Below are 27,293 nucleotides of genomic sequence, written 5' to 3'. Positions count from 1 at the left end.
GGGACCAGTCTCAGAAATTCAAGCGAGACTTTGGGGGGGTGGAAAAAGTTATAAAAAGAGAAACTAAGCAGCTCAATAAATAACGGAGGGAGGTGGAGGGGGGGGGAAAGCACAAAAAAGTCCGTTAATATTTAAATAACTCCATTTATAAAAAGGCAAATTGTTAAGAGCTCCCCCTCTCCGGGGTTGGTTTTTTTTGTTTTTTTTTTTTTTTTAGTTATTGATTATTTTTTTTTAAATATTTTTGTAGCCAAAGTCAGTGCAAAGGAGTATAAAAGAAAAACCAACAGTTCCATGCCCTAAGGGTGGAGGGGCTGAGCTAGAGACAGAGGAGGAGGAGTGGGGTCGGGTTGGGGATGGGGGGCTCGGGGTTTTTGGGGGGGGGGGGGGTTGGGGTTTAGCCGACTTTATGCTCGCCCCGCACTATGTGGGAGGAGAACTCGTACCGGTCCTGGCTGTGGTAGCCACAGATGTTGCATTCGAAAGGGTCTCTGAAGCCGTGGCAGCCCATGTGGATGGTGAACATGACGTGGTCGAGGAAGAGGATGCGGCAGTGCTCGCACTTGAAGGCCCTGATCTGCTCCCCGTCCTCGTTCACCACGCGCAGGGCGTCTTTGGCTGAGCTGGGGGTGGAGCGGGCGGCCGGGGGCCCCTCCGGCACCTTGGGGTCCTCTTTGGCGTAGGCTGGGCTCTGGCGGCTGCTGGCGCAGTTCCCCGCCGGCAGCTGCGACGTCCGCTCCTCGTGGTTGCTCTCGGTGTCCGTCGAGTCCTGGCAGCCGTTGCTGGGCGAAACGCCGCCCGGTTCCCGGCCCCGGTACAGCACCTGCACCCCGTCCGCCGCGTCCTCGTGCCCCTCGGCGGCTTCCCGGCTCCCCGGCAGCTCCAGGCGGCCCGGCAGGGGCTGGACCTGGGTGTAGACGGAGCTGATGACAGGGGTGACCTCCGAGATGCAGTTTGTGGGGGGCAGCCGGAGCGGGCGCAGGTGCTCGCCGCCCATCAGGGACAGGGAGCTGCCGTAGGAGGGGTCCAGGGGGTGGTGGGCCGAGACCATCTCCACGTCCTTCTCGAAGCCGGCGTTCACGTCGAAGGGGAGGTCGGAGAGGGCGAAACGCATCTGCTTCTCCCCTGCGGGAAGGAGACGGCGTCAGAGCGGGTGGGGCGGCCTCGGGGACCCCCTCCCGGTCCCGGTCCCAGTCCCAGTCCCGGTCCCGGTCCCGTCCCGTCCCTCCCAGCCCGGGGACGGCCCCGCGGGGATGAAAGGCGCTATGCGAGCGGCAGCGGCGTGCCCAAGTGCAGAGTCTGAGCCTGGGGGGGCTCCGGCAGCCAGGGGGGGGCTGCTCCTCGCCCTCCTCTCCTGTCTGCCCGGGAAGCAAGGGGGCAGCCCCTTACCCACGAATTTCTGAGGTGTCGATCGTTTCCGTTTGGTGAGGCTGTTCGCCAGCCGGTCAATAAACGTCGGCCGATCGGACGAGGGGTGAAGCAGGGAGTCCGGCACTATCTCCAGGTCTCGCATCTCGTCACCTGGCAAGACAAGGGGAACCCGGTCAGCCAGCAAGCGGGGACGGGGCGAGGGGGAACGGGCACCCTGCGGCCCCGGCCGGAGGCTCGAGGCTGCGCCAGGGCGAGAGGAGCCGACTGCAAGGGGCTGCAGCACCCTCACCGCCTCTGCTGCTGCCTCTCCAAGCCGTCCTGGAGGGACTGGCCCCGTTTTGCCGCTGGCGGAGGCGGCTTTTCCCTTCCCGTGCCGTCAGTTCCAGCTCATCTGCTCAGCGCCTCTGCGCGGCCCTACCCCACACACCTCGCCCCAGTCCCGGCGGCTCTGGCGGGATCAGGTCTGGCTCCAGCAGGGCGAGGAGCCAGAAATGCGCCGGGTTTGGTCCTGTGCCAGCGCAGCACGCGCAGGAAGCCGTCGCCAGGCTCCGTGGAGGAGCAGGAACGCGCTTCCAAGCCACACGGAGCCTGCCCGCGAGGGTAAATTCCCTACATCACAGCGGTGTAATTGTGCTTTGTTATTTAGGGAAAACGTTTTGGGAGTCCTCGCACTAGAATCGTGGGACAGGAGCGTGTCTGCTCAGGGGGTTTTTGCCCTGCCTGGCTGCCAGCACGGGGATGGAGAAGGGAGGTGACTCTCTGCACTTGTGCCGACCAACGCACGCATAGCGCCTTTCATCCCACGACCGCGGGGGCACGGCCCCAGGGCTCTGGGCTCTCCGCCTCCCCTTTTTCTGCTGGGAAGGACGAGCCCGAAGCAAAGCCCCAGCGGGCAGACACGGCGCTGGGGGCGAGCCCACCCCGTGGTCTCCCACCCCCAGCGCCCACCGGGGCTGCCAGACACCGCGGTACCGACCTTGCTGGCTGGCCAGCGACTGCGGTTCAGTGTTCAGACTCTGCAGGTAGTTGTGGCACCGCTCCTTGTGCTCCTCCAGCGTGCTCTGCTGCTTGTAGCTGCGGCCGCAGTAGTTGCACTTGTAGGGCTTGCCGACTGTGGGGGAGGAGACTGCAAAACACGAAAGCGAGAGCCTGGCCATGAGAACGGAGAAATCGCCACCGAGCCGCCGCAGCCGCCTCGCCCCAGAGCCCGGGAAGGGCTGGAAGCGAGTCCGGAGGCGAGGGGAGCTGCAGGCAGGGCAGCTGGTGGCGCAGCGCCCCATCTAGCTGTGCCGTGCAGAAAGGCACCAGCACCAAACCCGCCCTGCTCTGGCACCACGAGCGCGAGTGTTTTTGTCGAAGCCATCGGCAGAGCGCGGGCCTGGGTGCCTCCGGCTCCCCAGCACGCTCAAAACAATTTCCAGAGCCAGGAAGGAGACCCCCACCTCCCGGCACCGAGCCCAGCTTTCCTCCTGGTCACCCCAAAACGGAGGGGCCGAGCCGGGACCTGCCTCCTCCAACGCTCCCTGCCAGAGAGCAGGGGAAGACGCTCGGCTCCTGATGGCTGGAGGCTGTGACAATAAATCCGAACCGCGCCGCTCAGCTGCAGCCAACCACCTCTGACCTGCCTTTTATCTGCGCTCTGCTCCCGCAGACATCAGGGCCGCGGGTTTCTGGCAGCTGCCCGTCCACGTTGCGCAGCGCCGGGTAAAACCCCGACGGCAAAGGCGGCATTTCGGGAGGGCAGCTGGAAACCCCCCCGGCCTCCTGACCGCCTCCGAGCATTTCTTCGCCCTCCATCCGCCGCCGAGCGCTCGGCCAGCGCCTGGCTGCCGCGCGGAGCCGTGCTAAGCTGCCTGTCAGACGCATTTTCATTCTCGTCTCTCCCAATTTTCTCACTTCTGACTGCAAATCACCGCCGCCACCCAAGGTCGGCGGGCAGCCCCGCTGGCTGCCAGACAAAGGAGAGCAGCCGCGACGTGCTGCGGGCCCGGCGCTGCTCCGCGGAGGGCTGAGCACCTTCAGCAGGGGGCTGCTCGCAGCCACAACCCACGGCACCTCCCGAGGGTGGGGGGCAGCAGCCCTGGAAGCCGCCCGCCTTCCCAGCACGACTCGGGGTCACCGTCTGCATGGGGACGGGGAAACGCAGACGCTGACACCGGGGTTTTGTGCCACTCGCTGGGTGATTGTGAATCGAGCGCGTTAGGGCAGCACCTACGCGGAGAGGGGAGGCATCCTCGAGTGTGTGACTGGGGGAAGGGGCGAGGATGAGCCCCCCGTGGTGCCAGGAGCAATGCCGTGCTCTTCCTCCCCTCTTCCTCCCCACCACGGGACGGGAGCCGCTGTCAGGGGCGAGCAGCAGCGCAGTGACGGCCACCTCGGAGCCCTCCAGCCCCCGTGCCCCAGCCGCGCTGCCCGCCCAGACCGGGCTCTTTCTGTTCCCGTCAGCTTTAAGGGTTGTTTTTGCCCTTTTTGCAGCTTGCGGTTTAACCTTTAACTGCCTCTGAAAAGCACCTTCTGGGGCTGCTGGGGAGCACTCGGTTGCCCCAGCTCCGGCACCCGGATTTGCAGAGGGAGTTGTGGTGCCGCCGGCCCCGCCGAGCTGCAGCAGGTCCTGGAGCCGCCACGCGTTTCCCCTCGGAAGCTCCAGGTTGGAAATCAGCTCGGAGGAACCGATGGCAAGCATGAACCTCCCCTGCCGGCCCTCCCCATGTGTCACAGAGCCGCCCAGTATTGGCTTCCTCCAGTCCCAGGGGAGGCAAGGACACCGCTAGGCTCCAAGTAGAGCACCCAAACCTGCGCTAGGAGCTGATTCCTCAAACCCCACGCCCCAGATCCTGGAGCCTTGGCCCCAAATTCCACCCTCTCTCATTAACCCCCGTCACTCGCTCAGCTTTCACCGGTCAGGGTTCAATAAACGTCTCGGTCTCGTTACTCCCCAACCAAACCACCCGACCCCACGCTCACAACGCCCCCCTGGCAGCCCCACGCTCCTGCCCGCAGCACGCGGATCCTCGCTCGGGGGCTGCGGAGAGGGCTGAAAGGCAGAGGGGTCCCCGGGGACGGGCGGCTCTGCTCAGCCGTCCCGGGGGGGGCCGCAGCCTCTGATCTATTTCGGAGCCACGCGGCGCGTTTGATCTGGATTTTAATACCTCACTTTTTTGGACGGCACATCTTGCGAGATGAAAGCCGCCGTGTCCCCCGTGGGGACGGCAGGAGACGCGCACGCCTCGCTGAGGGGAGAGGGAGGGGAGAGCCGGCCCCGCCGCCTTCCACCCGGGCAGGGGAACCGCTCGACTTCTGCCTGTGAAATCCACATGAAGCGAAGGTTTTCTCGATAATTAGCTCCAGTAAAGACTAATTGCTGTTTGATATGTTGCGAGGGCTTGTCCCATTTCTGTCTCTCTCGGCTCGAGGACTCGCAGGCACCCTTGCCGTGCCTGGCAGCGGGGAGAGGCTGGCACAGCCCCGAGCCTGCCCCAGGGGCGCTGAGCACCCAGCCCTGGGCACCCTGCGAGGCTGTAGGCATGGGGCAGGCACAGCCTAGGGGGGGGATTTCATCCCACGGGGCCCAGGAACGGCCTCGAATCTTGGTGCCAGGCCAGGCTCAGGGTCTCTGGAGGCACGTTTGGTAGCTGGCAGAGAGCCCCTCGAGCTCGTGGCAGGGCTCCGAGCGCAGTCTCGCCGGCCCCGTGCGTCCTCCCCATGAGACCTCAGCCCCAGCAGGGCTCAGTCCCTGAACCCACAGCCCACGCTCGCTGCCCTTGGACGGGGAGGGTTTAAATGCACCCAAAAACGACCCCGTTCCTAGCGGGACCCCTCCAGGAACCAGCAGCCTTCCAGCTCCAGAGCTGGAGCCCGTCCAGCGGAGGGGGCGATTCCCAGCGCCCTCCCCTGCCCCAAACCCCCGCAGAGCCCGTCGGGCGATGCCCAAAGCCCAGCAGCTCCTCCAGGGAGCACGCGGCGCTGCCCGAGGAGGAGGAGGGATGGAGCTGACTGCCCCGGGCTCATCCCGTGCGTGGCGGGGAGCTGTCACCGGGGTCTGGCTTTCCTCAGCCTCCGAGCAGGGCAGGAGGAGACGCACGCGCTCTTTGCTCTCCGGAGTTGATGACAGCAGGGTTTTTGCCTCCAACAACCAGAGCCTTTCTTTTTTTTTTTTTTTTCCCCTTAAAGATAAGGAAGGATTCCAGGGAAAGGATTTCCCTGCCTTTTTGTCCCCATAAACTGGCAAAGCCCCAGGCCGTTAACCTCAGCCCTTCCCCGGGAAGGAACAGACTCTTCCGATCACCTTGGTATCAAAACGCCACCTGCGTTCTGCGCGGGCTGCAGGACTGGGCATGGGACCAAAAGGGTTCTGCACCCAGCAGCAGATTTTTCCCTTTGCAGAGGGGATGTCCAGAGACGACACAGAGCGGGCGGAAAGCTCCCGCAAAAGCCCCGAGCCTCCTCCCACGCAGGCGCCAGGTGAGAGCAAACAGCCCCGTTCCCAGCCCCGGCACCGCGCTCCGGGGACCAAACTGCTCCAATTTCCCTCCTGCACCTCCAGGAGGGTCACGGATGTGTAGGGGAGGGGAAATAAATCCCCAGAGAAGCCGTGAAGTGGGAAGATTCAGACGGGAGCTAAAACCCACAGTATTGCATCCTGCGGAAAGGGGCACGGGGCAGAACCCTAAAAAAAATGGGGGCTGCAAGGGGGGAGCGGGCTGCGGGGCTCCGAGCAAGCTGCGATGAGCACGGGCTCCTCGGAGCAGCCTGTTTTCCCTTAAAGAAAGGGCACGAGAAACTCATTTCCATGCAGGGAGGGAGCCGCAGGTGTTCAAAGCCACCGGCAGCACCTCGAAAAGCCCCGGCAGCACCGCAGAAGCGCGCGGGCGCGCAAATCAAGGGCAAGCGATCGCGAGGCAGGGGGGCCGCTGGCGCGCCTCACTCCCACCCGCGGCCCCAGCCAGCTGTTACATCACGGAACCCGAGGGTGAAAACCACATCTCAAATGTCACATTTCTAAAGGACAATGTCAAAACAGCGCAAACAAAACCCCTCGGTGCTCGTTTTCGCTGGGGCAGGGCACACCCAAGGGTGGGACCTATCTTGACTCAATAAAATCTATTAAACATTTATCTTTACAAGAAAGAGATGCAATAACCCCCAGGAACTGCTGGCAGGCAGCGGCACGAAGCCTCCCAGGCACCCCCCAACAGCCAGCGCAGCCCCCAGCCACCTCCCCAAGTACCCGGGCACTGCCCTCGGCCACGCCGCAGGAACCCGCAGGCTGTCGGGAGCTGGGCTCAGCCCCCTGGCTTTGCTCCCTCTCCGCGTGTTCCTCCCCTGCCTCCTCCTCCTCCTCCTTTTCCTCCCCTTCCCATCCACGGTCACCCACCGGAGTGCGTCCGCAGGTGGCCGGTGAGCGCGTCCCGCCGGCGGCAGGCGTAGTTGCAGAAGGGACATTTGAAGGGCTTCTCGCCGGAGTGCAGCTTGATGTGGCGCAGGAGGTTTCCCTTCTGGGTGAAGGAGGCTCCGCACTGGTTGCAGTGGAACGGCCGCTCTCCTGCGGGACGGGAGGAGCGCCTGAAACCCTGCTCCAAAACCTTTTGCCGCGCTCGCCACCCGGTTTCAGGAACCCGCAGCCCCCCTGGAGCCCGTCCCGCCCCGCTCAGCCGGCCTCGGGGCCGCCGCTCACCGGTGTGGCTGCGCTTGTGCACCATCAGCACGTTGGGGCCGATGCACACCATGCCGCAGATGTCGCATTTCAGCTTGCCGTTGGGCAGCCGGATGCCGCCCGGGGAGTGCGGCTCCTGGCCCGTCCCGTCGCAGTAGCCCAGGGGCTCCGAGAGCGAGTCCTCCACGATCACGCTGTCCTCCTTCTCCAGCATCCGCTCGTCCTGTGACAGCAGCCGGCTGGCTTCCTCATCGCTGTACATCTCCACCTTGATCGAGTTTGCTGCGGGCAGGCAGAAAAGGACAAAGCGCAGTCAGGGCAGGGGAGAAAACTGGAGTTTAAGAGGCTGCGAGCACGGTTTGGGCAAGGCTCACTCCTAAAATAAATGCTGCTGATGCGCTAAGTGCCTTGTTTGTGGCAAACGCGCATCTTCTTGTCCTGTTGACTACTTAAGAACAGACATCGAGCACAGATCACGAGAGGTGATGGGCTGGACAACTTGTTTGCACACCCCAAGGACTGCTGCTTTGCATCCTGCCCTGTAAGGCAACCAACCAAAGAAAAAAAAACATTTTGCTCCCTGTATTCAAAGACAGAGGGTGAAAGAAAAAGCACTTGTGCTGTTCGAGTACTTCAGAGGAAGCAGAAGACACCAGATTTTGACACTGAAGCAGTAAAGACTCAACATTTACTGGCAGAGACCGCCCAGCACGAGTCTCCTAGAGCCAGCAAATCCCCTCTCACTAGAGAAAACCTCCAGTTCCGAGCTCCCACCTCTGCCTAAAGACCTGGGATCCGTCAGGGATTTACATGGAGAACACAGACACAACGAGGACAGCGGCAAGCGAGCGCGCAGCCACCTGCAGAGCCTTTGGCCACCAGGAGCCCCCGAGCGCTCGGGTGACAAAGCAGGGAACTGGGCAGGGGGGATGCCAGCCCCCGGGGACAGGTCCCACAGCCACGGGCTGGAGGTGGCCCCACGCAGCCACCCCGGGGCACTTCTGACCCCGCAGCAGCAGCGAGGCCGAGGGGAATGGTGCTGGGAGGCGCAGGAGAACCGCGTCCAGCGCCTGCTCGCTGCGGGCCGGAGCCCGAGGAGCGCCCGGGGACGGCGCCGTGCCGCAGCAGGGCCCCTCCTGCCGCTACCTTTCCTTCCTCCTGCGGCACCGGGGTGGCTGCGCCAGCCGTGACCTACATTCCCGGCCGCTCCGATGCGCGGTGGAATGCCACAAATCAAACCAGCCCCGAGAGGACGGCTGCTGGACGGAGACGGCTCCGCGCGGGCAGGGCGCAGGGAGGGGAGGACAGCTCCTCTCCTCCGTCCCGACGCCGCGTTTCAGCCTCCGTGCCCTCGGTGAGGAGTTGCCTGCTCGGAGAGCGAGCCCTTAACCGATCGGATCGGGAAGTTTCCTCCCTCCCCGAGCACGGGAGGGAATCCCCCGGGAGGCTCCGGGACGGCCGCTACCTGCTCCCCTCGCGCTGGTCCCGGCAGGCCGGAGGCTGGCGGTGGTGCGGGAGAGAAACCGAATCCAGGTCACCCACATGGCAAAGCACTGAGCCCGCAGGCTTAAACAAAATATTTACAGAATCCCTTGAAATATCAGATTCTTATTTCTTCCATTTAAAGCAGGAGGCTCTTCCCAATCCCTTAAGAGGAGAACTGTGGGGGCTGGAGGAAGCTGAACTTTATATACACAAAGGAGACTTCTGCTGCCTGGAGGGAAGGAGATTACGGCGTCCAAGCTGCCTGGTGGAGACAGGCGTGAGAACCGAGCAGCCCGAGCACAACCGCACAGAAATCCCAGAAGCTTCCAGATCCGATGCTGATGCGACCCCTGGGGCTCGTTCGGCTCTTTGTGGGAGGCGGAGGGCTCGCACCCGCGGCTCGGGGTGCACGGGAGGTTCAAGAGCCCCGCGGGGGTTCAGGAGACCCTCGGTGAGATCCCAGACGCTGAACCAGCCGCGGGGTTTGACCTTTAAAAGCGGAGGGGGCCCTGAACCAACTCCAGCACCGGCTGAGGCTGGGATGATCCTTCCCGGTGGGCTCGGCGTTGCTTACCGGGAGGCCGCGCGATCACCGGCGTGCCAGCACCGTCGCCGTCTCCGTCTTGGGGAGCCCTCCTGCACCCCCAGGGGCAAACGGGGGCCCGCTCGGCGAGGGAAAGGCCCCTTCGCACTGCTCCCGGCGCAGCGGGGCCCCGGCTCTTCCTCGGAGCTAGGTACGGCTTCGTGAGCGGGGATTAGCGAGGAGCAGCAGCATGGAAGTGATTCATCCGAGACCGCGGGGAGTTTATTGCAGGGTGAGGAGCCCAGGAATTCTGGCACACGCTGCCCTCCTTCCCCTGCTGCCCGCAGACAATGCTGCCTTCCCGGAGAGGCTCTCAGCAACGGCAGCTATGCGGACACCCCGCTTTGGCAACCAGAGGAGCTCGCAGGCCGGCTGCCGAGCCACTGGCCAAAGCCACCGCTGGCTGCAGCCCGGGAGGAGGCTCCGCAGCTGAAGCATTCCTGGGGGAAGCAGAACTTTTTCTTTCTTTCTTTGTTGGCCGGTGCCACCACGCTCCGCTGGGAGCATCCAGGAGCCCCAGCGCAAACGGACGCCTCCGTGCACAAACACGAAGTGAAAAGCTCCTCTCTCGGTGGCAGGAGCTGCCTGGATGAGTTGACGTTTGCTGCACTTTGATTTTCTTTTTCTTTCTTTCTTTTTTTTTTTTTTTCCCATTCCCCCAGGGACTTATTTTTTTTTCCTGGGCAAAGAAGGGAGGCCAACTATTGTTCTGTAATTCTCCTTTCAGAACCAATGCAGAGTCCGGTCTCGCTGGAGAGAAGTCTCTGCTGGCAGCACAGGTTATATAATATTCTTGCTCCTCTGGGGCACGATGCTTGCTGGATGAACCAGCTGTGAAGTCAAGTCAGATCAGAGGCAATACCATCACTAGCATCCTGCTGTTAAAGGGGAAGGGTTCGTTATTGTCCCTTCAGCCAGTCCACGTGCTCGATTCCTTTTGCTTCTGATGGAGCGCAAAGGCTGCCTTATCTCTCCCTCAACGGTTCTCTGCGGAAAATCTGAGATTTAATTTCTTCGCAGGGCTTCTAAGCGTTTTTATAGGGCAAATGCAAAATAAATAGTAAGCAAGAAAAGGGGAAAAAATGGGACCAGAGGTAATTCGCATTACCCCTTCCGAAAACTTCTTGTGTTTTTTTTAATCCTGGTTGAGAACGAGCCACCCTGTAACGCCGGGACCGAACCGAGCCGTCCCAGCCACCGAGTGCTGGGAGCGCACGTGGATAAATCCCGGGGGAGCCCCTCTGCTACGGAAAAGCAAGGCGCAATTATCTGCTAGGAGCTGGGAGAGAGGGGAGATCAAAGCAGTGCCAGTCTTCAGGCATTAGCGAGTCAGCGGGCAGAGCCGCCCGGCCCTCGCTCCTGCACACAGAGCACGATTCAAAGCGGGACTCGCCAACTTATCTCGTCTCAGCGCTCCTTCTCCTCGTGCGTCAACACTACTTAGCAGCACGTAGGGCCCATGGAAACTTGACTGGTGCCCTGAGAAGGCTGCGATGTAAATAGCTTCTCTCCAGGCTCGGTCTCTGTCAGCCCTGCTGGACTCACCCGGAGAAACATCCCATTTCCCAGCAGCGTGCCAGGAATAACGAGGGACAGACCGGGACAGCTCTGCAGGCAGACCTATTTTACTGAGGGCGGCTCTTAAATATAATCTAAAAACCAGTTTCATTCACTTTAGAAAAAAAAAAAAGAGAGAGAGAATTCAGTCAGCAGACGGGGAAGGAGCAGAAACCCGTCCCAGAGGGCAGCCAGAATTATGTCAGGCCTGGGGACACCTCGGGCTGCTCGCCGCGGGGCCGGCGTACTCACCACTGAGCGAGCGGCTCGGGGAGGAGTGCTGGCTGTTGGGCGTGCTCACCGCGGGTCCCACGATGGCCGAGCTGAATTCCTTCTCCAGAGAGGAATCCCCGCTGCCTTTGGGAACAGGGAGGAGGGGGAGAGACGTGAGCGAGGCCCGAGGCTGCCCTGCTTTGCCCTCACCCGGCCGAGCTCTCTTCCCCCAGCCCCCTCCCCACTCCTCGGGCAGGGGCCACGGACGGAGAGGACCCTTCAGGACCCCTCGGCCACGGGCACAACCATCGGCGCGTGCCTGGAGCCAGGCCCCTGCCCGTTCACGCTGCAAACACGGCAGCAACGCTGCCCGCAAGGAGCTGCCCCCCCCCTATACCCCCCCCGTGGCCCCGGCCGCGCTGCACGAACGGGGAGGGCAAAGCGCTTCGTGATGAAAAGTGCAGAAGCTCCACGGTCTCCGGCGGCACAGCTGGGAATGTGATTTCTGAAGGCTCACGTCTGGAGCAGCTCCCTCGGTGCGCTCCGAGCCCAGCTCATCCCATCGCCCGGTGATTGCGGGGCCGTGGGGCACGGGGAGCAGCGGGGGCAAATGCCCTCGGGCAGGCAGCCACCGTGCCCTTTCACAGGCCCCGGGGCACCCTTTGGGGACGTTTTCCCCCCAGGGCACCCTTTGGGGACGTTTTCCCTCCTCTCGGGGTCGAGGTGGCTTCGAGTGGGGCTGGCGAGCTGCTGCCGGCCGGTCCGAGCCACGAGCACCCCAAAGGGGGGTGAAACGAGGTTAGGAGACCGCTGAACGAGGAGCCCTGCTGAGAACAGCCCCGCGCTGGTCGCAGGGGAACGGGGGCACGTCCTGCAGCCCCCGATCCCCCAGCAGCTGCTCCAGGTGGGGACCGAGCCTCTTGGAGGGGTCTCGGTGCCGCACATCGGGAGCTGCGCCCCGAGCACACCTCACCAGATGCCTCCAGGGGGGCTCGGGCGCTCCCCTTCCCTCTCTGCCTGCCTGCACAAGAGACTCAAGACCCCCACGGGCACCCAGCGCCCACCCCTGCGCCCCTTCCCCGCTGCCTACACCGAGAGCGAGCGGAATCAGCGCCAGGTTAGGCCGGGATCCTTCCCCTGCTCCCGTTCCACTCGCGTTATTCCACCTCGCCGGAGAGCCCCCGAGCGTTACCGCAGCCAACTCCTTGGAAACAGCGGCGGCCGCGCGTGCATGTCGGCGCCTCCCTGGCAGGGAGGACGCGGCCGCTCACCTTCCAGGAAGAGCCGATTCCTGGAAGCCAGGGACGCGGCCGGGGCTTTACAGGCAGGCGGCACGGCGAGCGGGAAGCCAGGCTGCACCGCTCGGGCTCAGAACCCCAAATGTCACCCAGAGGGGCCCCGGTGCCAACAGAGCGGCGCCGCCCCCAACGCCAGGCTCCGCAGCCTCCTGCTGCCTGGGCTCCGACCCCCCTGTGTCGGTGGGGGTGCCGAGGTGGGGTCCCCAGCCCCAGAAATGGGGTGAGGATTTCCCCCTGAGCCTCGTGGGATGCGCAGCTCCCTGCTCCGAGCTTGGCTCTCACCCAGCTCCCTCCTCCAGATCCCAAAGCGGCTCCTGAAGGGCAGCACCAGGGGACAACGGAGCCGATCACAGCACTCAGCCCTCCCCAAAACCAGGGCTGAGCCCACCAGGACGCCCCTCATCCTGCTGACAGCCCCCCCCGGTGCCAAAACTGTGCCGTGGGGCCAGGAACCTCCTCGCCCCGTGGCAGAAAACCGGCCACATCTTGCCCCATGGGCGGCAATTAAACCACAGGTTTTGGGGGCGTTGACCCCACAGCAGGGGACGGGGCTCTCCTGGGGTTTGGCACCGGGACCCCGATCACGGGGAGGCTCCCACAGAAGAGCTGTGACTGCGGTGCCTGCGTTCAGCAGCAATTCCCCTCTCCGACGACCTCTCAGGCTCCAGAAACGCCGGGGCCGCGTCCCCTTTGCTCCAAGAAGAAGGGGAAGGCTGCACGTGGTGTGTGAGGCGGGCTGGCTGCCCGGCCGGCCGCCTGCAGCCCGGTTCTCCGAGGAGCTTCGAGCGCTCGGCCCCATTCTCAGGCACCGGGGACACGCGGCGGTGCCGGGAGGGCGAGGGGCAGTGGCACACGGGGGGGCTCTCACGCACCTCCGCCCCACTCCTGCCCCTCCGCATAACACCTCTGCCTGCACCAGAGCCCTCTCACAACAGGGTAATTTTCTGTGAAGGATTCAAAGCAGGAGAAAAACAAAAAACAAAACACAAACCCGATTTCACCTTCTTTAAGAATTTCCGGGCTTTCGGTTACCTCGCTACTTGTAAAAACGTCAACTTTTATTTTTTATTTTTTTAAAGAGAGCTCGCTTAATTAAACGTATTTCGCAGAAACAAGTTTCGAGAGCTCTGCTGTTCATTTCCTCCAGTCATTGCAGCCCCACAGCTCAGCAACTGAAAAAGCGGCTAATTAGCAGCCCCCGACCCTGGCCCTAACGAGCGGCTGATCATCACCAGGACCACCCCAGGCTGGGCCCGGGGGCACCCTGCTTTTGGGCCAGGTGAACGAGGGCTGTTGGGGAAAAAAAAAAAAAGATCTGACCCTGGTGGGGACAACCCATGGGGCTCTTCTCCCCACCTTTCACCCATCCTGCAACCAGTCCCATCCCCTCCAAGCCCCACGAGCTGCTCAGAACTCGAACCCCAGCACTTTCAGCCCCAGGGAGGGAGGGAGGTTCTGTCCAGAAAGGCTTCTCCTGCCGCCTCCTTTCTGGGCTGCCAGGAGTGCAGGGAAGGGGGCAGCTCGCCCACAAAGCTCCCGAGGGAAAAGCAAAGCCGGAGCTTTGCCAGCAGCACGGTGCCGAGCTCACCCGCGCGCATCCAAGCCCCGTGCAAGCGCCGGGGGGATGCGGCTCTGCTCAGCAGAGATCAGAGCCAAGCGAGCCGGGCAGCCCCCTGGCACAGCAGGGGAAGCATTTCCTAACTTAACGGAGGCATCCCAGGGACCAAAAACCCCAGTGAACGGCAGCAGGAGCAGCTCTGAGGAGAGCCAAGCGCCAAACCCGAGCACGGATCCTCCGGGGACCGGGGGAAGTCTTCACAGAAAGGCGAGGGGGAACTGCGGGACGGGCAGGACCCCAGGGGATTTATGCAGCCGGGCGTTGTGCAAGGTCCCCGCGTGGCTCTGTTAAGGCTCAGCCGCCGCTCGTTAGAGCAGCCGGGGTTCTCCCTCCCTCGTGATGCTCCTCAGCTCCTCACCTCCATCCTCACCGAGCGATCCATCCCCGCGTCCTCCTGCCTCTCAGGGACCCGCGGGCTGCTGCTGGCTGCACGACTTCTGGACCCGCACCGGGCCATACGCTGACCCCACACGTCCCAGCACAGCCCGGCGCACCGAGGGGATGGCACACTGCAAGCAGCGGTCCTCCCGGGGCACCAAACCCTAAAAAGCCCCCCCAAACGCCAAAAAGGCCCTCTGAACCTTACCAAAACAGCTTTCATTTTCCTAGGCGAGGCACAGCTGAGACCACCTGAGACACTCAAGACCCCCGCACGCTCCTGGGCTGGGCGCAGTGCGACCGTACAGGAGTGTTGGGAGGGGGACAAAGCCCCCCAGTGCCCTGGCCCCAGGACTGTGCCCTCAGCCCTGGAAATTCCCTTCCAGCCCAGCTCGAATCTCACCTCCAGCCTCGTGCCTGCTCAGCGACAGCGCCCCAACAGCAGACAGACAGACAGCCAGGCACACGTTCAGCACGAGGGCTGGCCAGCCACGACTCTGCAGCCAGCCGTTTGTTACACCACGGGCACCGGCACGGCCCGGACACCCAACGGCACGCACCGGCCACGGCTCTTCACAGCCTGGGGTGAATCAACCAGGCCAGCTTACAGCCAGAGGGCAAAACCCAGCGCCTTAAAACATGAGCAAGCCCAAAGAAGTGGCAGATGCCGCAATCAGACGTACCAGATATGTAGGATCGGCCATTACAGTCTTCTATATCCATCCTTAAGGTACTTTGCTGAAAGAGAAAGCAGAGCTGAGTCAGAGCTTGCCTCCGGAGGCGCCTCGGGTGCTCTTCCTCCCACCGAGTGGCCTCTCGCAGCAGCCACCTCGCTCTCCCCGAGCTCCTCCAGCAAAGCTTCACCACCGGGACGTCACCACCATACCCTCTGAGCTCTCACCAGCCCTGACAGGGCTCGCTCCGAGCCAAACCCGTGCGACACGCGCCCGGCCAGACAGACAAACAGCCACGGGGCAGTTTGCACCAACAGCTCACTTCTCCCTCGCCCGCGGGGAGCAGCCACTGGGCACCCGGCTGCCTGCAGCAGGGAGGTGAAGCCTTGGACGTGGGGATGGCCGAGCATTTGGCTTCATTTTGTCACCGAGAGCAGCGAGGTTGGGGGCAGCGAGGCTGCACGGTTGCACGTGGTGCTCCACCGAGCGGCACCCACAGCCCCTCCGAAGGCCACGCTAAAATAAAAGGGAAATCTGCCTCGTGTTTTGTTGCTCGGCACCCCACGGAGATAATGAAGGTTTTATACATCCAGACGGCTCGTGTTCCTCAATTACCTCGGCTGCTTAAACAACACAACGGGCGCAGTTTTAAGAACACGAGCCTCGCCGGTGAGCGCTCGCGGTAACTGGCAGCTGACGCGTCCCGAAGCGGAGCGTTCGCTGCCGAGAACAATTAAAAAATGCGGTAATTTGCAGAGAGGAATCGTCCCCCAAAAAAGGGGAATAATGGCAACTCGAGGAGAGGAGCAGTGTGAACTCCTCAGCCCCCGCAGAGGGCTGGTAAGGGTGCAGAGCCTTGACTGGAGAGCTCGGTGCCTCCTCCAAGCAGGAGGGAATCAGTCGCCCCTCTCGGAGGGAGCCCCGTAAAAGCCGAATTTTAACCACGACTGCTTCTCGCACCAGCCTCGACTAATTAACCCCGGGCCTGGCTGCTTGCCCTGCGTTAATTAGGAATAAGAGGCTCTTGCCATGCTGCCCTGTGCCCGTCCCGGCAGCACCCAGCGCGGCGGCTCCATGGCACCGGCCCCGCTCAGGGCTTCAGAGCTCCGCTTCCGACCCCTCGGCAAGGTTGCTCCAGGTGGGATCTCCCCCCCGAGCTGCTCGGTGGCTGTGGTTTCAGGTGCATCCTGCAGTTTTCTCTCTGCCGACCCCGTAATTCTGCTCCTCTGCAGCTAGGCACACGCTCAGAGATCCGTCTGCTTTGCACAAAGGGCAGGCAACGTGATAACAAAAATCAATTTGATTTACAAAGCCCTTGCTCTCTTCTGTTCCGCAGCCAGAACGCACTAAATTAAAAAGCAGGACCTGGTGCCCAGCGACCACCCTGAGGATGAGCCTCGGCGGAGGTTTGCAGGATGCAGGGGACCGTGCCGCGTCGCCCCCGAGCCCCCTCTTCCTGCCAGGGGGCAGCCCTGGGGACCTGGGCAGCGAGGAGTTGGTCTGAGAAATTAATTTCCCTCCGAGTAATCAGCTGATAATCAGCCGAACGCAACCGAGTTAAGGAGCAGGTTCTGCAACTCCTGCTCCCTACCCACACGAGCAGTCCCATTAAGGTTACGGCCGGCGAACGGCCCCGTGCCCGTTGCTCCGGGCACCTTCCCGCTTGGAAAAGCGCCCCAGGAGGGCTGGGAAGCCGGGGGGGGGACCCCAAACCCCACCCGGGTGGAAAGCTGGGGACGAAGCCGCGCTGCCCGCAGACTTCTCCAGGAACTGGAGCAGCTCGGCGCCCTCCTCCCTGCCGAAACAGGGACTTTTCCCCAAGTGGCCACGCTCAAGGAAAAAAAAAATGAAATAAAATCCTCAGAACTAGCCCAGTTTAAAATAAAACCACCCTCCGTCTCCGCACAAAGCAATTTGCAAACACCCCTCATGCTCGCAGAGAGGGAAGGTGCCAACAGCAGTGGAGGCACCGCGGCTCTGCTCACCGCGCCAGCACCCGGTGCTGCGGGAGACCCTCGGAGCCCCCCAAGGGAGCCAGGCAGAGCCCGCTGCCACCCTTCGAGTCCTCCCTCGAGCCACCTCCGAACACCCAGGACAAGCCCTGAGCACTGGGGTCAGCACCCGAGCAGCGGGGCCAACGCAAACCCTGCCCGGAGCTGCGCTGAGGGGCCCAGGGCTCGGCCCCGGTAACGTCCCGGCACCCACGGCGAGGAGGAGGAGGAGGAGGAAGGCGCAGGGCAAGCACCTCAAAGCCTTCCCTCGGGGTCAGGATGAGTAAGCACGGTAAAGGTCCCCGCCGTTTCTTCTCCCAAAGCCTTGTTTCCACCAGCGGCGGCCGATTTTCCAACATGAGGGCTTTTTTTCCACCTTCGCTGCAAGCAGAAGCGCGCCGAACGAGCAGGCTGCTCAAAAAAAACACTTTTTTTAAAAAAAAAAGAGAGAAAAGTTGGTGTCGTTGGAGAGGCTTCAAAGCCCAGCGGCCGGGCGGTGGCAGAGCCCCGGTGGCCCCGTGCTCGGCGGCCAGCAGCAAACCGGCCGGGAGCGGGGCTCTGCGGCGTGGTTTATCCATTAGGAAGCAGCTCCCATTGTTTCCGTGTTTTGGAATTTATCATTGGGGAAGATGAAGTGTCACTGCTGAAAAAAAAAAACCCTACGGATTTCACGCGGCCCTCTGCGGCAGCCTCCTGAGCTTGGTTGGGGCGAGACCCCGAGTCCCCTCGGGCGTTTACACCGGCATGAAGCAACACCGCCCGGCACCGGGAGCGTCTGGGTGATGCTTTAGGGACGGGAAGGAAAACTTCAGGGACCCCAAAACCAAACAACCCACACCGCTCTGCCCCCCGGCACCCCGATGGGGGGGTCAGAGCAGGAGCCGAGCAGCGCGGCGGCGATTCCTGCCCTAGGTGAGACCAGCGCCTGCTGAAACAGGAGGGAGAGGAAAAAACCCCTCTGAGGATCCAAACCTCGGATCCAAACCTCAGATCCACGATCAAAACGAGGGCCAGCAGCGCGCACCAAGCACATCTCCGCTCAAAGATGCTCCTTTTTTATTTACTTTTTTCTAATTTTTGCCACACAGGAGAAGTTCCTCCCGCGCTGGAGGCGCTCCTGAGGCCAACGGGACGGGACGCGCAGCGCGCCCGGCCACCGACACGATTTGGTTTGATGGGCAAAGCAGCACGGAGCAGCACGGTGAGGAATCGCTGGGCTTAAACACGTTTCTGGGGCCCAGCCACTCCGACGGAGTTTGAATTCGGAGCCAACCCAGGGCCAGCTTTTACCACGTCTTTGTTCAGCATCTCAATCCGTGTCGTGCCCTCCAGGCACCACCGCAACGCGCATAAATAACCGCCACCACCAGCCCGGCCGAGCCTGCGAGAGATGAAAGGGCGAGCCGCGCTGCCTCCGACTCCCCCGGCAGCAAAAAGGGGGGAGAAAAAAGTTCCTTCTGCAGCACCTGCTGCGGCCGGCGGGCAGAATCCTTCCCGCAGACCCCAGGAGGGAGGCGCCGACCTCCACCAGCAGGAGCTGCGTGTCTGAGCGCCGCGGTTCCACGGCCCCGCAGCACGGGGGGAGCTCGCCGACGGTTACATGGCACCGACACGCCGGGGGCAGGAGCGGAGGCGTCCTCTTGGTGCTGTGCCCCGTGCCCCATCTCCTCCTGATGCCTCCGTGGGGTCTCTGCGGTCCTTTTCAGCTCTCGGAAGCCCGGTGCTGGCCCTGCCCCGTGGCCGGGGGAGCCGAGGCGCACACGGACCCCGCAGGGCCCCGCGGGACACGGGCGCACGTTGCTGCCCCGGGAGCTGATCCCGCAGCTGCGAGCGGGGAACAAGCACCGGGGCCGGGGTCTCCGTGAGCCCCCGCTGCCCAAACGAGGGGGGCGAAACCCAGAATGGATGCGGCAGAAGGATGCGTACAAGAGGGACGGGTCGGGAACTCGCACCGCAGGAGGCGTCGAGGCACGGAACGAAGTCGGGGAGCACCCGGGGAGCACCCAGAGAGCACCCAGGGAGCACCCGGGGAGCACCCCGGGGCTCGGGGGGAGCCGCACGGGAGGACGAGGGTGCCACAACCCCAGCGGGAGCGCGCTCGGGGCAATTGGGAAGCGAACCAAGGAGGGACCCCGCGGCACAACCGCCCGAAGGGACCGGGATGGGGCCGTGGGGCAGCTGGGGGGGCTCTGCCCGGCACCGGGGGGGCCACACCCGGGTGTGCTGCTCGGCCCCGCCGTCCCGTTACAAAACCGCTCCCCACGCGCCCGGTGCTCCAAAAAACCGCTACGAGGCCGGGGGGGGGCGGGGGGGAGGGGGGAGCAGCTCCCGAAGGCTGCACGGGGATGGGGAACGGGGGGGGGGGGGGAGATCCCGACCCCGACCCCAGCCCCAAACCACCCCAAACCCAACCGACTCCGGGAGCACTCCCCAAGCCCCCGCAGCAGCCGCTGGCCCCCACCCCGGGCCGGGGGCTGCTCATTGTTCACGGGTGGCCCCCCCGGCCCGGGACCGGGACCGGGACCGGGACGAGGCTGAAGATGAGGAGGAGGAGGAGGAGGAGGAGGAGGAGGAGGAGGAGGAGGAGGAGGAGGCAGCCCCGGTGCCTGCAGCCCCCCCCCGTGAGCCCCGGTACCGGCGGCTGCACCCCCGGGTGCCCCCCCCCGGCCCCATCCCGGGAAAACGGCACCGGAGGGCTCGGGGGGGGGGAGGGCGACCCCCCCAAAACCTCCCCAAAACCCCCCTACCCCCCCGCCCCGCGTTTCCTTGAGCCTCACGACCGGGACCGGGACCGGGACCCCCCCCGGTACCGGGACCCCCCCCGGTGCCGGGACCCCCCCGGAGCCCTCCCCTCTTCCCCAGCCCCCCCCCCCTCCCCATTCCCTCCCACCCCCCCACACCCCCCCGGAGCCCCCTCCCCTTCCCCCCGTTCCCCCCGGTTCCCCCCCGGTCCCCCCATCCCCCCCCGGTTCCCCCCCCCCCCTCCTCACCGGCAGGGCTCGGGGCGGCCCCCCCCGGCCCGTGCGCGACGGGGGGGGGGCTCAGCAGCAGCAGCAGCAGCGGGGACGGGGGGAAGGGAGGACGGGAAGGGGGGGGGGAGGTTACGGGGGGGGGGGGGGGGGGGCTCAGCGGCCCGGTGGCGGCGGCGGCTCCATCGGCGGCGGCTTCACCTGAGGAGGGCCCGGGCCCCCCCGGCGGCCCCGAGCCACTTCCGGCCCCCGCGCGCAGCCAGGCCGCGCAGCCGAGCGCCGAGCGGCCGGGGGGGGCTGGGGGGGAGAAGGGGGGGGGGTGAGGGGGGGGGGCGGTGGAGTGAGGGGGGGGGGGCGGGGGGCGGCCGGAGCGGGGCCGGCAGCGGGGGGGCTCAGCCGAGCGCCGAGCGCATCGATTTGTGAGGGGGGGCAGGGGGAGGAATCGATCGCCGAGCGGCACCGAGCATCGATGGGTGAGGATGGTGGGGAGGGGGGAGCGGCGCCGGGGGGGTACCGGGGGGGGTAAAGGGGGGGTAGCGGGGGGGTAACGGGATTTACCGGGACCCCCCCACGCCCTCCCCGAGGTGGGCACGCTGAGGGAACACCTGGGAGCTGCGGGGAAATGGGGGGAAGGGGGGAGCAGACAGGGAATGGGGGGGGCCATGGGGACCGGGGGGGGGTTCACGGGGCTGGGGGGGGGCTACGGGGACCGGGAAGGAGCCCCCGGGACTGGGGGGAGGGGGGGTACTGGGATTGGGGGGGGTCCACGGGGACTGGGGGGGTCCATGGGGACTGAGAAGGGGTCCACAGGGATGGGGGGGGGGGTCTGCCCACAGGGAGCCCCCGGGACCGGAGGGGGAAGGGGGGGGCACTGGGATATGGGGGGGGTCCACAGCGACTGGGGGGGCTCCACAAGGACCGGAGGGTCCATGGGGACCAAGAAGGGATCCACTGGGACCTGGGGGGGCTTCACAGGGGGGGCTGTGAATCCCAGGGGGGGCTTACAGGCAGCTGGGGGGGGGCAGGGAGCCTGGGGGGTCCTTGGGGGGCTCTGGGGTCTCGGCAGGACCTGGGGTCCCAAAGGGCTCTGGGGGGGCAAGGGGACAGTGGGGGGGGCGAGGCGGGGGTCCTGGGCTATCTGGGCAGAGAAACAGGGGGCTGGGGGCATGGGGGGGGCTGCTGGGGGCTACGGGGTTTCTGCGGGGTCCCCTGAGGCCATCCCCGGCCCCGTTACGGCGGCGCTGCCCCGGCCGTGCCCCGGGAAGCAGCAGCGAGTCCATAAAAGCTGCGCAATCTTTTTATGGAGCCACTTTCACACGTCGGGGGCCGTAAAGGGGCCGACCTTCGAGCCGCCGGCAGCGGCAGCGGGGCCGCGCACGCGAGCGGGGGCCGGCGGGAGGGCGGCGGGGCCGTGGCCCCCCTCAGTCGCGGACGGAGACGCGGACGCGGTGCCAGGCGTTGCTGAGGACCCCGCGCAGGTTCCAGATGGGCGCGTGGCTGTCGGGCTGCACGTTGTAGCTGCCGTCCACCGCCTTGCAGACGATCTCCAGCTCCGCGCCCGCCGCCACCGGCGCCCGCAGCTCCCACAGCACCCAGGCCCAGGCCCGCTCCGGGGGGGGCCGCTCGCCCGCCAGCCGCGCCACCCGCCAGGTGCGCCCCCCGTCCAGCGAGACGTCCACCCGCACCACCGGCCGCCCGCCGCCGCTCCAGGCGTAGCCCTTCACCGTCAGCTCCCCCGCCGGCACCGCCGCCCCGGGGCGTGGGTGGGTGATGGCCGACTGCACCGGCAGCTCCTGGATGGCGGGCGCCGTCTTGTAGTCCACCGTGTCCCAGTCCACGCAGGGGGAGAAGCCCTTGTAGTCGTTCTGCTGCCAGTGGCTGGGGCTCTCGGCCGGGCTGACGGCCACGCGCCGCAGCCACTTGACGCTGCGGGCGCCCACCACGCCGGGCACCACCACGCGCACGGGGAAGCCGTGGTCGCGGGGCAGCTCCTCGCCGTTCATCTCGTAGGCCAGCAGCACGTCGGCGGCCGGGCTGACGGCGCGGCCGTAGGGGATGGAGGCGCCGTAGGGGGCCCCCCCGGCGTCGGCGTCCAGCCCCTCGAAGCAGACGTGCCACTCGCCCTCCCGCTGCTCCTCGAAGCCGGCGTGCAGCAGGACGTCGCGCAGCCGCGCGCCCCCCCAGCGGGCCGTGCTGATGGCCCCGATGTCCCACGGCAGCCCCTTGACGGGCCGGACCTGGCTCATCTCGGCCCGGCGGTTCCCGGCGCACTGCAGCGTGGCCGTCACCTCGTGCTTGGGGAAGCGGCTGCGCAGCTCCGGCAGCGACAGCGACAGCGCCCGGCCCCCCGGGCCCTCCACCCGCAGCCGGTAGGAGCCGGGGTCCACCACCGGTACCGGCAGGTGGTTACGGGTGAAGAAGAGCTCGTTGGGCGTCAGGAAGCGCTCGGTCAGCAGCTCCGCCGGCGGCTCGGCGTTGAACGGCTTCTGGCTGTTGACGCGCAGCCCGGGGTGCCGGGGGGGGGTCCCCGGCGAAGGGGTCTCCGGTGGCGGCGGCGGGCGGCGGCGCCTCCTCGGGGCTGAGCTCGCCCACCTTGTACTCGCGCAGCAGCTCCAGGACGTGGGGCTGGCTGTGGACGGCGTAGAGGGCCCAGAAGGGCTCCAGGGCCCCCCCCGGCCGCCAGCAGGATTTTGTCGGCGCCCCCCGGGTGCAGCTCCACGAAGTCGGTGACATCGAACACGTCGGTGCCGTGGGTCACCCAGACGCGGTCCTGGGGCGAGCGGTGCCGCCCCACCTCCTCCCGCGTGTACCGGGGGTACCGGGGGGCTTGGGCAGCCTGGGCGGTCTGGGGGACCCCGGCTCCATCAGCGGGAGCTCGGCGCCCCCCGGGACCCCCGGGACCCTCCGGGACCCCCCGGTACCCCCCGTCCCGGCAGCCCAGGCACCGGGGAGAGCCCGGTTCCCTCCCGCCGCCCCCCCCCCTTCCTCCTCCCGTCCCTCCCCCGGTCCCGTTCTCCCCCTCCCCGTTCCTCACCCGCCGCCTCCGGTCTCCGTAGGCCAGGACGGCGCCGAGCCCCAGCAGCGCCGCCAGCACCGGGGCCGCCCTCCCGGTGCCCCCCGGGCCGGGGCTACCGGCGGCGAAGCGGGCGGCGCCCGTCCGGGACCAGGTGCGGCGGGGCAGCGGCAGCGGGAGCCTGCGGGGGGTGGAGGGGGGGGGGGGGGTGAAAAGCGGCGCTGAGGGCGGCCCGGGACCCCCGGGAGGTTGGGGGGGGGGCGGCACCGGGACCCCCCAGCCCGGTTCCTACCTGCGCCCGGTAACGGCGCGGAGCAGCAGCATCGCGGCGGGACCTGAGCGGGGAGAGCGGCGCGGTGAGAGCGGCTCCGCGGCCACCGGGGGCCCCCCGGGGGCCGGGACCGTGCGGGCGACCCCCCCGCACCCCCCCCCCACCCCCCCCTACTCCCGGTCCCGGTTCCTCCCCCCCCTCCCCGCACCTGCGTCGTCACCGGGGCTCTCGGGGCGCGCTGCGGCTTTAAGAGAGGGGCGAGGGGCGGGGCCTCGCCCCCCGGCCACGCCCCCTCCCCCCCCCCAAACAGCGCGGGGGGGCCGCGCCTTAAAGGGGCCGCGGCACCGGGCGGGGCGGGGCGGGGCGCGCCCGGTGCCCCCGATAAGCGCTATCGGGGCGCTGCCGGATGCGGAGCCGGGCCCGGTTCCAACAGCTCCGGTACCGGGACCCCGCCCCGACCCCCCCCTCCCCTCCCCTGCCCCACCCCCGCCCCGCCCCCCCCAGGCAGCAGACGGAGAGTTTTGGGTGGTTTTCTTCCTTTTTTTTGTTTTTTTGGTTTTTTTTTGTGGGTTTTGTCCTTTACTTACATTAAATACACCGCGAAGCCAGCAGCCGCGGCCGGGACCGCGCTCGGGAGGTGCCACCGGGCGGCGCTACCCCCCCCCCCCCCCCCAACCCCCCCCCCCTCCCGGGGCACGGCAGGAACCGAACCGGAGACGCGAGGAGAAAAAGGGGAAGGGGGGGGGGGGGGAGGAGAGGGAGGCCCTGGGGAGCTGCAGCGACCCCCGGGGGGGGGGCTGGGGGCACCCGGTTATGTGGGGGGGGGGGCTCCGGGGGTTGGAGCCAGCCCCGGGGACCCCCGGGACCCCGCTGCCAGCCCAGGGGGGGAGCCTGGGGGTGCCGGGGGGGGAAGTGGACAAGGGGGTGCAGGGGGGTGAGAGGGGGTGGGGGGCTCGGGGGGTGCTGGGGGGTCTGGGGGATGCCCCCCCCCAAGCCCCGGGTGCCCCCGCTGCCAGCTTGGGGCTGGGAGCCAAGGCAAAGGGCAACGGCCACGGGGCCGCGGGCGCCTGGCACGCAACCGGGGGCGGCCACGGGTCACCCCCCCCCCCCCGGGAAAAATCCCCGGGAATGGGAGGAAAGGAACCGGGGCCGGGGAGGCCGTGCCAACCGGGTGGGACGGGCAAAGCGCGGGGTGCCAAAGCCCCCCGCCGTGCCGGGATCACCGGGGGGACGCCGAGGGGGTGGCGGGGACGGGCACAGCTCCACCGGGGGGTGCAGGGGGGCGAGCTCGGGGTCCCCGCGGCTCCCCGCGTCCCCCCTCCCCCTGTGACAGGTTCCCAGGCACTTCCGATCCTCCAGCAAAGAAAGGCCACCGAGGAAGAAGGTAAGGACACTGCAGCTCCCCCCCCCCCCCCCCGAAATGAGCAGCGAAACAGAAGAAAAAGGAGGAAAAGAGGGGAAAAAAAAAATAAAAGAAAATAAAAATAAAAATTACCCCACGGCATCCCCCTGGGGAACGCCGCTCTGCGGGGGGCTGCTCCGGACCCCCCCTCACCGCAAAGCCGACGTCTGAGGGCGCCGCGGCCGCCTCCTGGCGTCCCCGAGGGACCAGGCAGGATTTCCCAAAGCAAAAGGGGAGGTGGGAGGGAGGGGGGGGCGCAGGGGGGGGGCGGGAGGGGAGTCGGGTCGCTCTCTGCACCTATGATACAAAGTGAAGAAGAGTTCGGTGCTGGAAGTTCAGTCCCCGGCGGGTCTGGTTCCAGGCCATGGGGGGGGGAACGGGGGCTCCGGCGGCGGCTCTGAAGCGTTAAAAAGTGCAGTTAGACGGAGCTGGGGGGGGCGGGGGGGGGGCTGCTGCCCATGGGTCTCAGTGTGCCGGTACGGAGGGGGTGTGGAGGATTTGGGGGGGGGGGGGGGCAGGGGGGGGGGGACACGTTAACGGCTTCGCTCTTCCTCGCCCGCGCTGCCGCCGGCCGCCCTTCAGTTGCTACAGCACTGGCTCTTGTTCTGCTGGCTCTGCTCGTGAGGTCCACGCCTCTGCTCCTCCCCGCCGCGCCGCTCGTGCTCTGGGGCTCGCTCTTTGGCAGCTTCTTGGCTGGGGGGGGGGGAGGCAGACAGGTGGGGGGGGGGCGTCAGGAGGTGCTCAGCACCCCCACGGGCAGATCCCGGCTGTCTCCGTGCTTCCCGGGGGGGAAAAAAACCCCCTGAGCCCCCCCTGCGCTCACCGGCCCTGCTGTGGTGCCGCCATGGGGCAGGACCCCCAGGGGCTCTGCCCCACACAGCCCGGCTGGGCCCCCCCCGCAGCCCCCCCCAGCCTCACCGATGGCCAGGAAGAGGTCGTTGACGTTCATCGCCGTCTTGGCCGACGTCTCCATGAACAGGAGGCTGTTGTCATCTGCGTAGGCCTGCGCCTCCTGGAACCGACACCGGCACCGGGCTGAGGGCTCGGCGGCCACGGGCAGGACTGGCCCCGTCCCCAACCCCGTCCCCGACCCCGTCCCCGACCCCAAAGAGCCCGGGAGCGGCGCTCACCTCGTACTCCACCATGCGCTTGCTGGCCAGGTCGGCTTTGTTGCCGGCCAGGGCGATGACGATGCTGGGGCTGGCTTGTCTCTTGCAGCTCCTTCACCCATGTCTTCGCCCGCGCAAACGTTTCCTGCGAGCAGAGGGGGGGGCTCGAGGCCGAGTCTGGCGGCAGCACCTCACCGGGACCCCCCCGCCAGGCACCGGGACCCCCCCAGCCTGCGCTGCTCACCTGGTTGGTGATGTCGTAGACCACGATGGCCGCCTGCGCCCCCCGGTAGTACATGGGGGCCAGGCTGTGGTACCGCTCCTGCCCGGCCGTGTCCCAAATCTCAAACTTCACCGTTGTGTCGTCCAGGCAGACGGACTGTGTGAGAAACGCCGCTGGGGGGGGGCAGGAGGAGAGAATTAGCTTCAAACGGCCGCCCCCCAGCACCCCCCCAGCGCCCTGCCTGCCCCCAAACGGCCCCGGGGGGGGGACGCGGACCCCCAGCGCCCTGCCTGCCCCCACCCAGACCCTGGGGGGCGTGGAGCTCGGCGCGTGGGGAGCCCACGGCCCCCTCGGACACTGCCGGGAGCGTACGGAGCTGCTCCACGCGAGCGGTGGGGCTTTTTGGGGGATGAGCAGGACTCCTGCGTTGTGCCCCACGGAATTACCCCTGCGAGACCACAGCCGAGGCGTGGGGACTGCACCGAGAGCCCGGCCCCCCCAGGAGGCTGCGGGGGGCTCTCCCCCTCTCCCCAAAAGCGCTCGCGTGGCTCATCCACGGATCGCAGCCGCCAGCACGAGCCCAGAGCCCGACACTGGCCGGTGCGGGAAGGAAATCAAACCGGAGCGAGGCAAAACGCGCACAGACGGCGGCTCCGGGAGCTCGGAGTCCCCGGTGCGTGGCTCCCAGGTGCCGCCGTGCCCCGTGGGCGGGTGCCGCGGGCCGACTCACCCCCGATGGTGCTCTCCTGGTACTCGTGGAACTGCCCCTTGACGAAGCGCAGCACCAGGCTGGATTTCCCACCGCCGACTCGCCCAGCAGCACCAGCTTGAACTGACAGATTTTGCTCGCTTGGGCCTGCCCATTCGGCCTGGCGGCTCCTCTGCTGGTCATGGCCGGGCTCCTGCTGCTGGCTGCTGCTGCTGCTGCGCCGCGCGCCCTGCGAGGGGGGAAGGCAGCGACGCCGCGGCACCGGGCTGGGATCCGCTGGGCTGGGATCCGCTGGGCTGGGATCCGCTGGGCTGGGATCCGCTGGGCAGTGCTGCGAGGGGAGCAGAGCGGAGCCGTCAGCATGGCGCAGACCCCCGCACCCCGCACCCCACAAGGAGCAGCCCCTGCAGCCAACGCCAGCTCCCTGGGGGTGATCCCAGCACCGGGGGGGGGGTCCCAGGAGCTCCCCCCCGGTCACAGCGCGGATTCCTCGGCTGCCTCCCTCCCTGCCCGCCCCGAGGAGGGGCCGCACACAAACTCCCGGCCCGGCCTCCGAGTTCCTCAGCCCGCTTTGGGTTGGATTTTTATCTATTTTTTTATTTTTTCCCCTCCCGTTTTCTCCCCGTTTCCTCCCCCCGTGCTGGGGGGTCCCCGCACACCCCGAGGGGTCGGTGCCGGGGGAGCCCCGCAGCTCGGGGGCCTGCAGGGAGCCAGCTTTGGGTTTCTTTAGGGCCAATCTCCCCCCCCCTCAATCCCACCCCTCTCGGGCTCTCCGG

General features: G+C 66.3%; 3 protein-coding genes across 5 annotated transcripts; all 3 read right to left on the bottom strand.

Moving 5' to 3' along the window:
- Nucleotides 1-387: 387 nt before the first annotated feature.
- On the bottom strand, nt 388-19,944 carry IKZF4 (IKAROS family zinc finger 4). 3 transcript variants are annotated; one of them, XM_068663408.1, is made up of 8 exons: nt 19,812-19,944; nt 14,840-14,894; nt 10,902-11,006; nt 7,046-7,306; nt 6,746-6,913; nt 2,348-2,497; nt 1,390-1,521; nt 388-1,125 (listed from the first exon to the last, which is right to left on the bottom strand). In XM_068663408.1, the coding sequence occupies exons 2-8, from the start codon at nt 14,877-14,879 to the stop codon at nt 398-400; spliced, it is 1,584 nt and encodes a 527-aa protein (XP_068519509.1). In that variant the 5' UTR covers nt 14,880-14,894; nt 19,812-19,944; the 3' UTR covers nt 388-397. The 3 variants fall into 3 exon arrangements, with proteins under 3 accessions (XP_068519509.1, XP_068519510.1, XP_068519508.1); XM_068663409.1 differs by lacking the exon at nt 14,840-14,894 and having other exon boundaries at nt 19,812-19,836; XM_068663407.1 differs by lacking the exons at nt 1,390-1,521; nt 19,812-19,944.
- Nucleotides 19,945-21,071: 1,127 nt separating this feature from the next.
- On the bottom strand, nt 21,072-23,500 carry SUOX (sulfite oxidase). Its single transcript, XM_068663558.1, is given in 6 exon segments — nt 21,072-22,312; nt 22,314-22,463; nt 22,465-22,635; nt 22,825-22,984; nt 23,096-23,138; nt 23,283-23,500. Coding segments are annotated over 5 exon segments (1,614 nt in total). The 5' UTR covers nt 23,128-23,138; nt 23,283-23,500; the 3' UTR covers nt 21,072-21,211.
- Nucleotides 23,501-24,909: 1,409 nt separating this feature from the next.
- RAB5B (RAB5B, member RAS oncogene family) lies at nt 24,910-26,700 on the bottom strand. Its single transcript, XM_068663565.1, is given in 8 exon segments — nt 24,910-25,098; nt 25,101-25,169; nt 25,395-25,488; nt 25,607-25,687; nt 25,689-25,730; nt 25,830-25,981; nt 26,539-26,610; nt 26,613-26,700. Coding segments are annotated over 8 exon segments (642 nt in total). The 3' UTR covers nt 24,910-25,054.
- Between the last annotated feature and the right edge of the window lie 593 nt (nt 26,701-27,293).

The sequence above is a fragment of the Anas acuta genome, chromosome 29, assembly GCF_963932015.1.
Source record: "Anas acuta chromosome 29, bAnaAcu1.1, whole genome shotgun sequence".
In the NCBI taxonomy this organism is placed as follows: Eukaryota; Metazoa; Chordata; class Aves; order Anseriformes; family Anatidae; genus Anas; species Anas acuta.
This window is presented reverse-complemented; position numbering and strand designations above follow the sequence as displayed.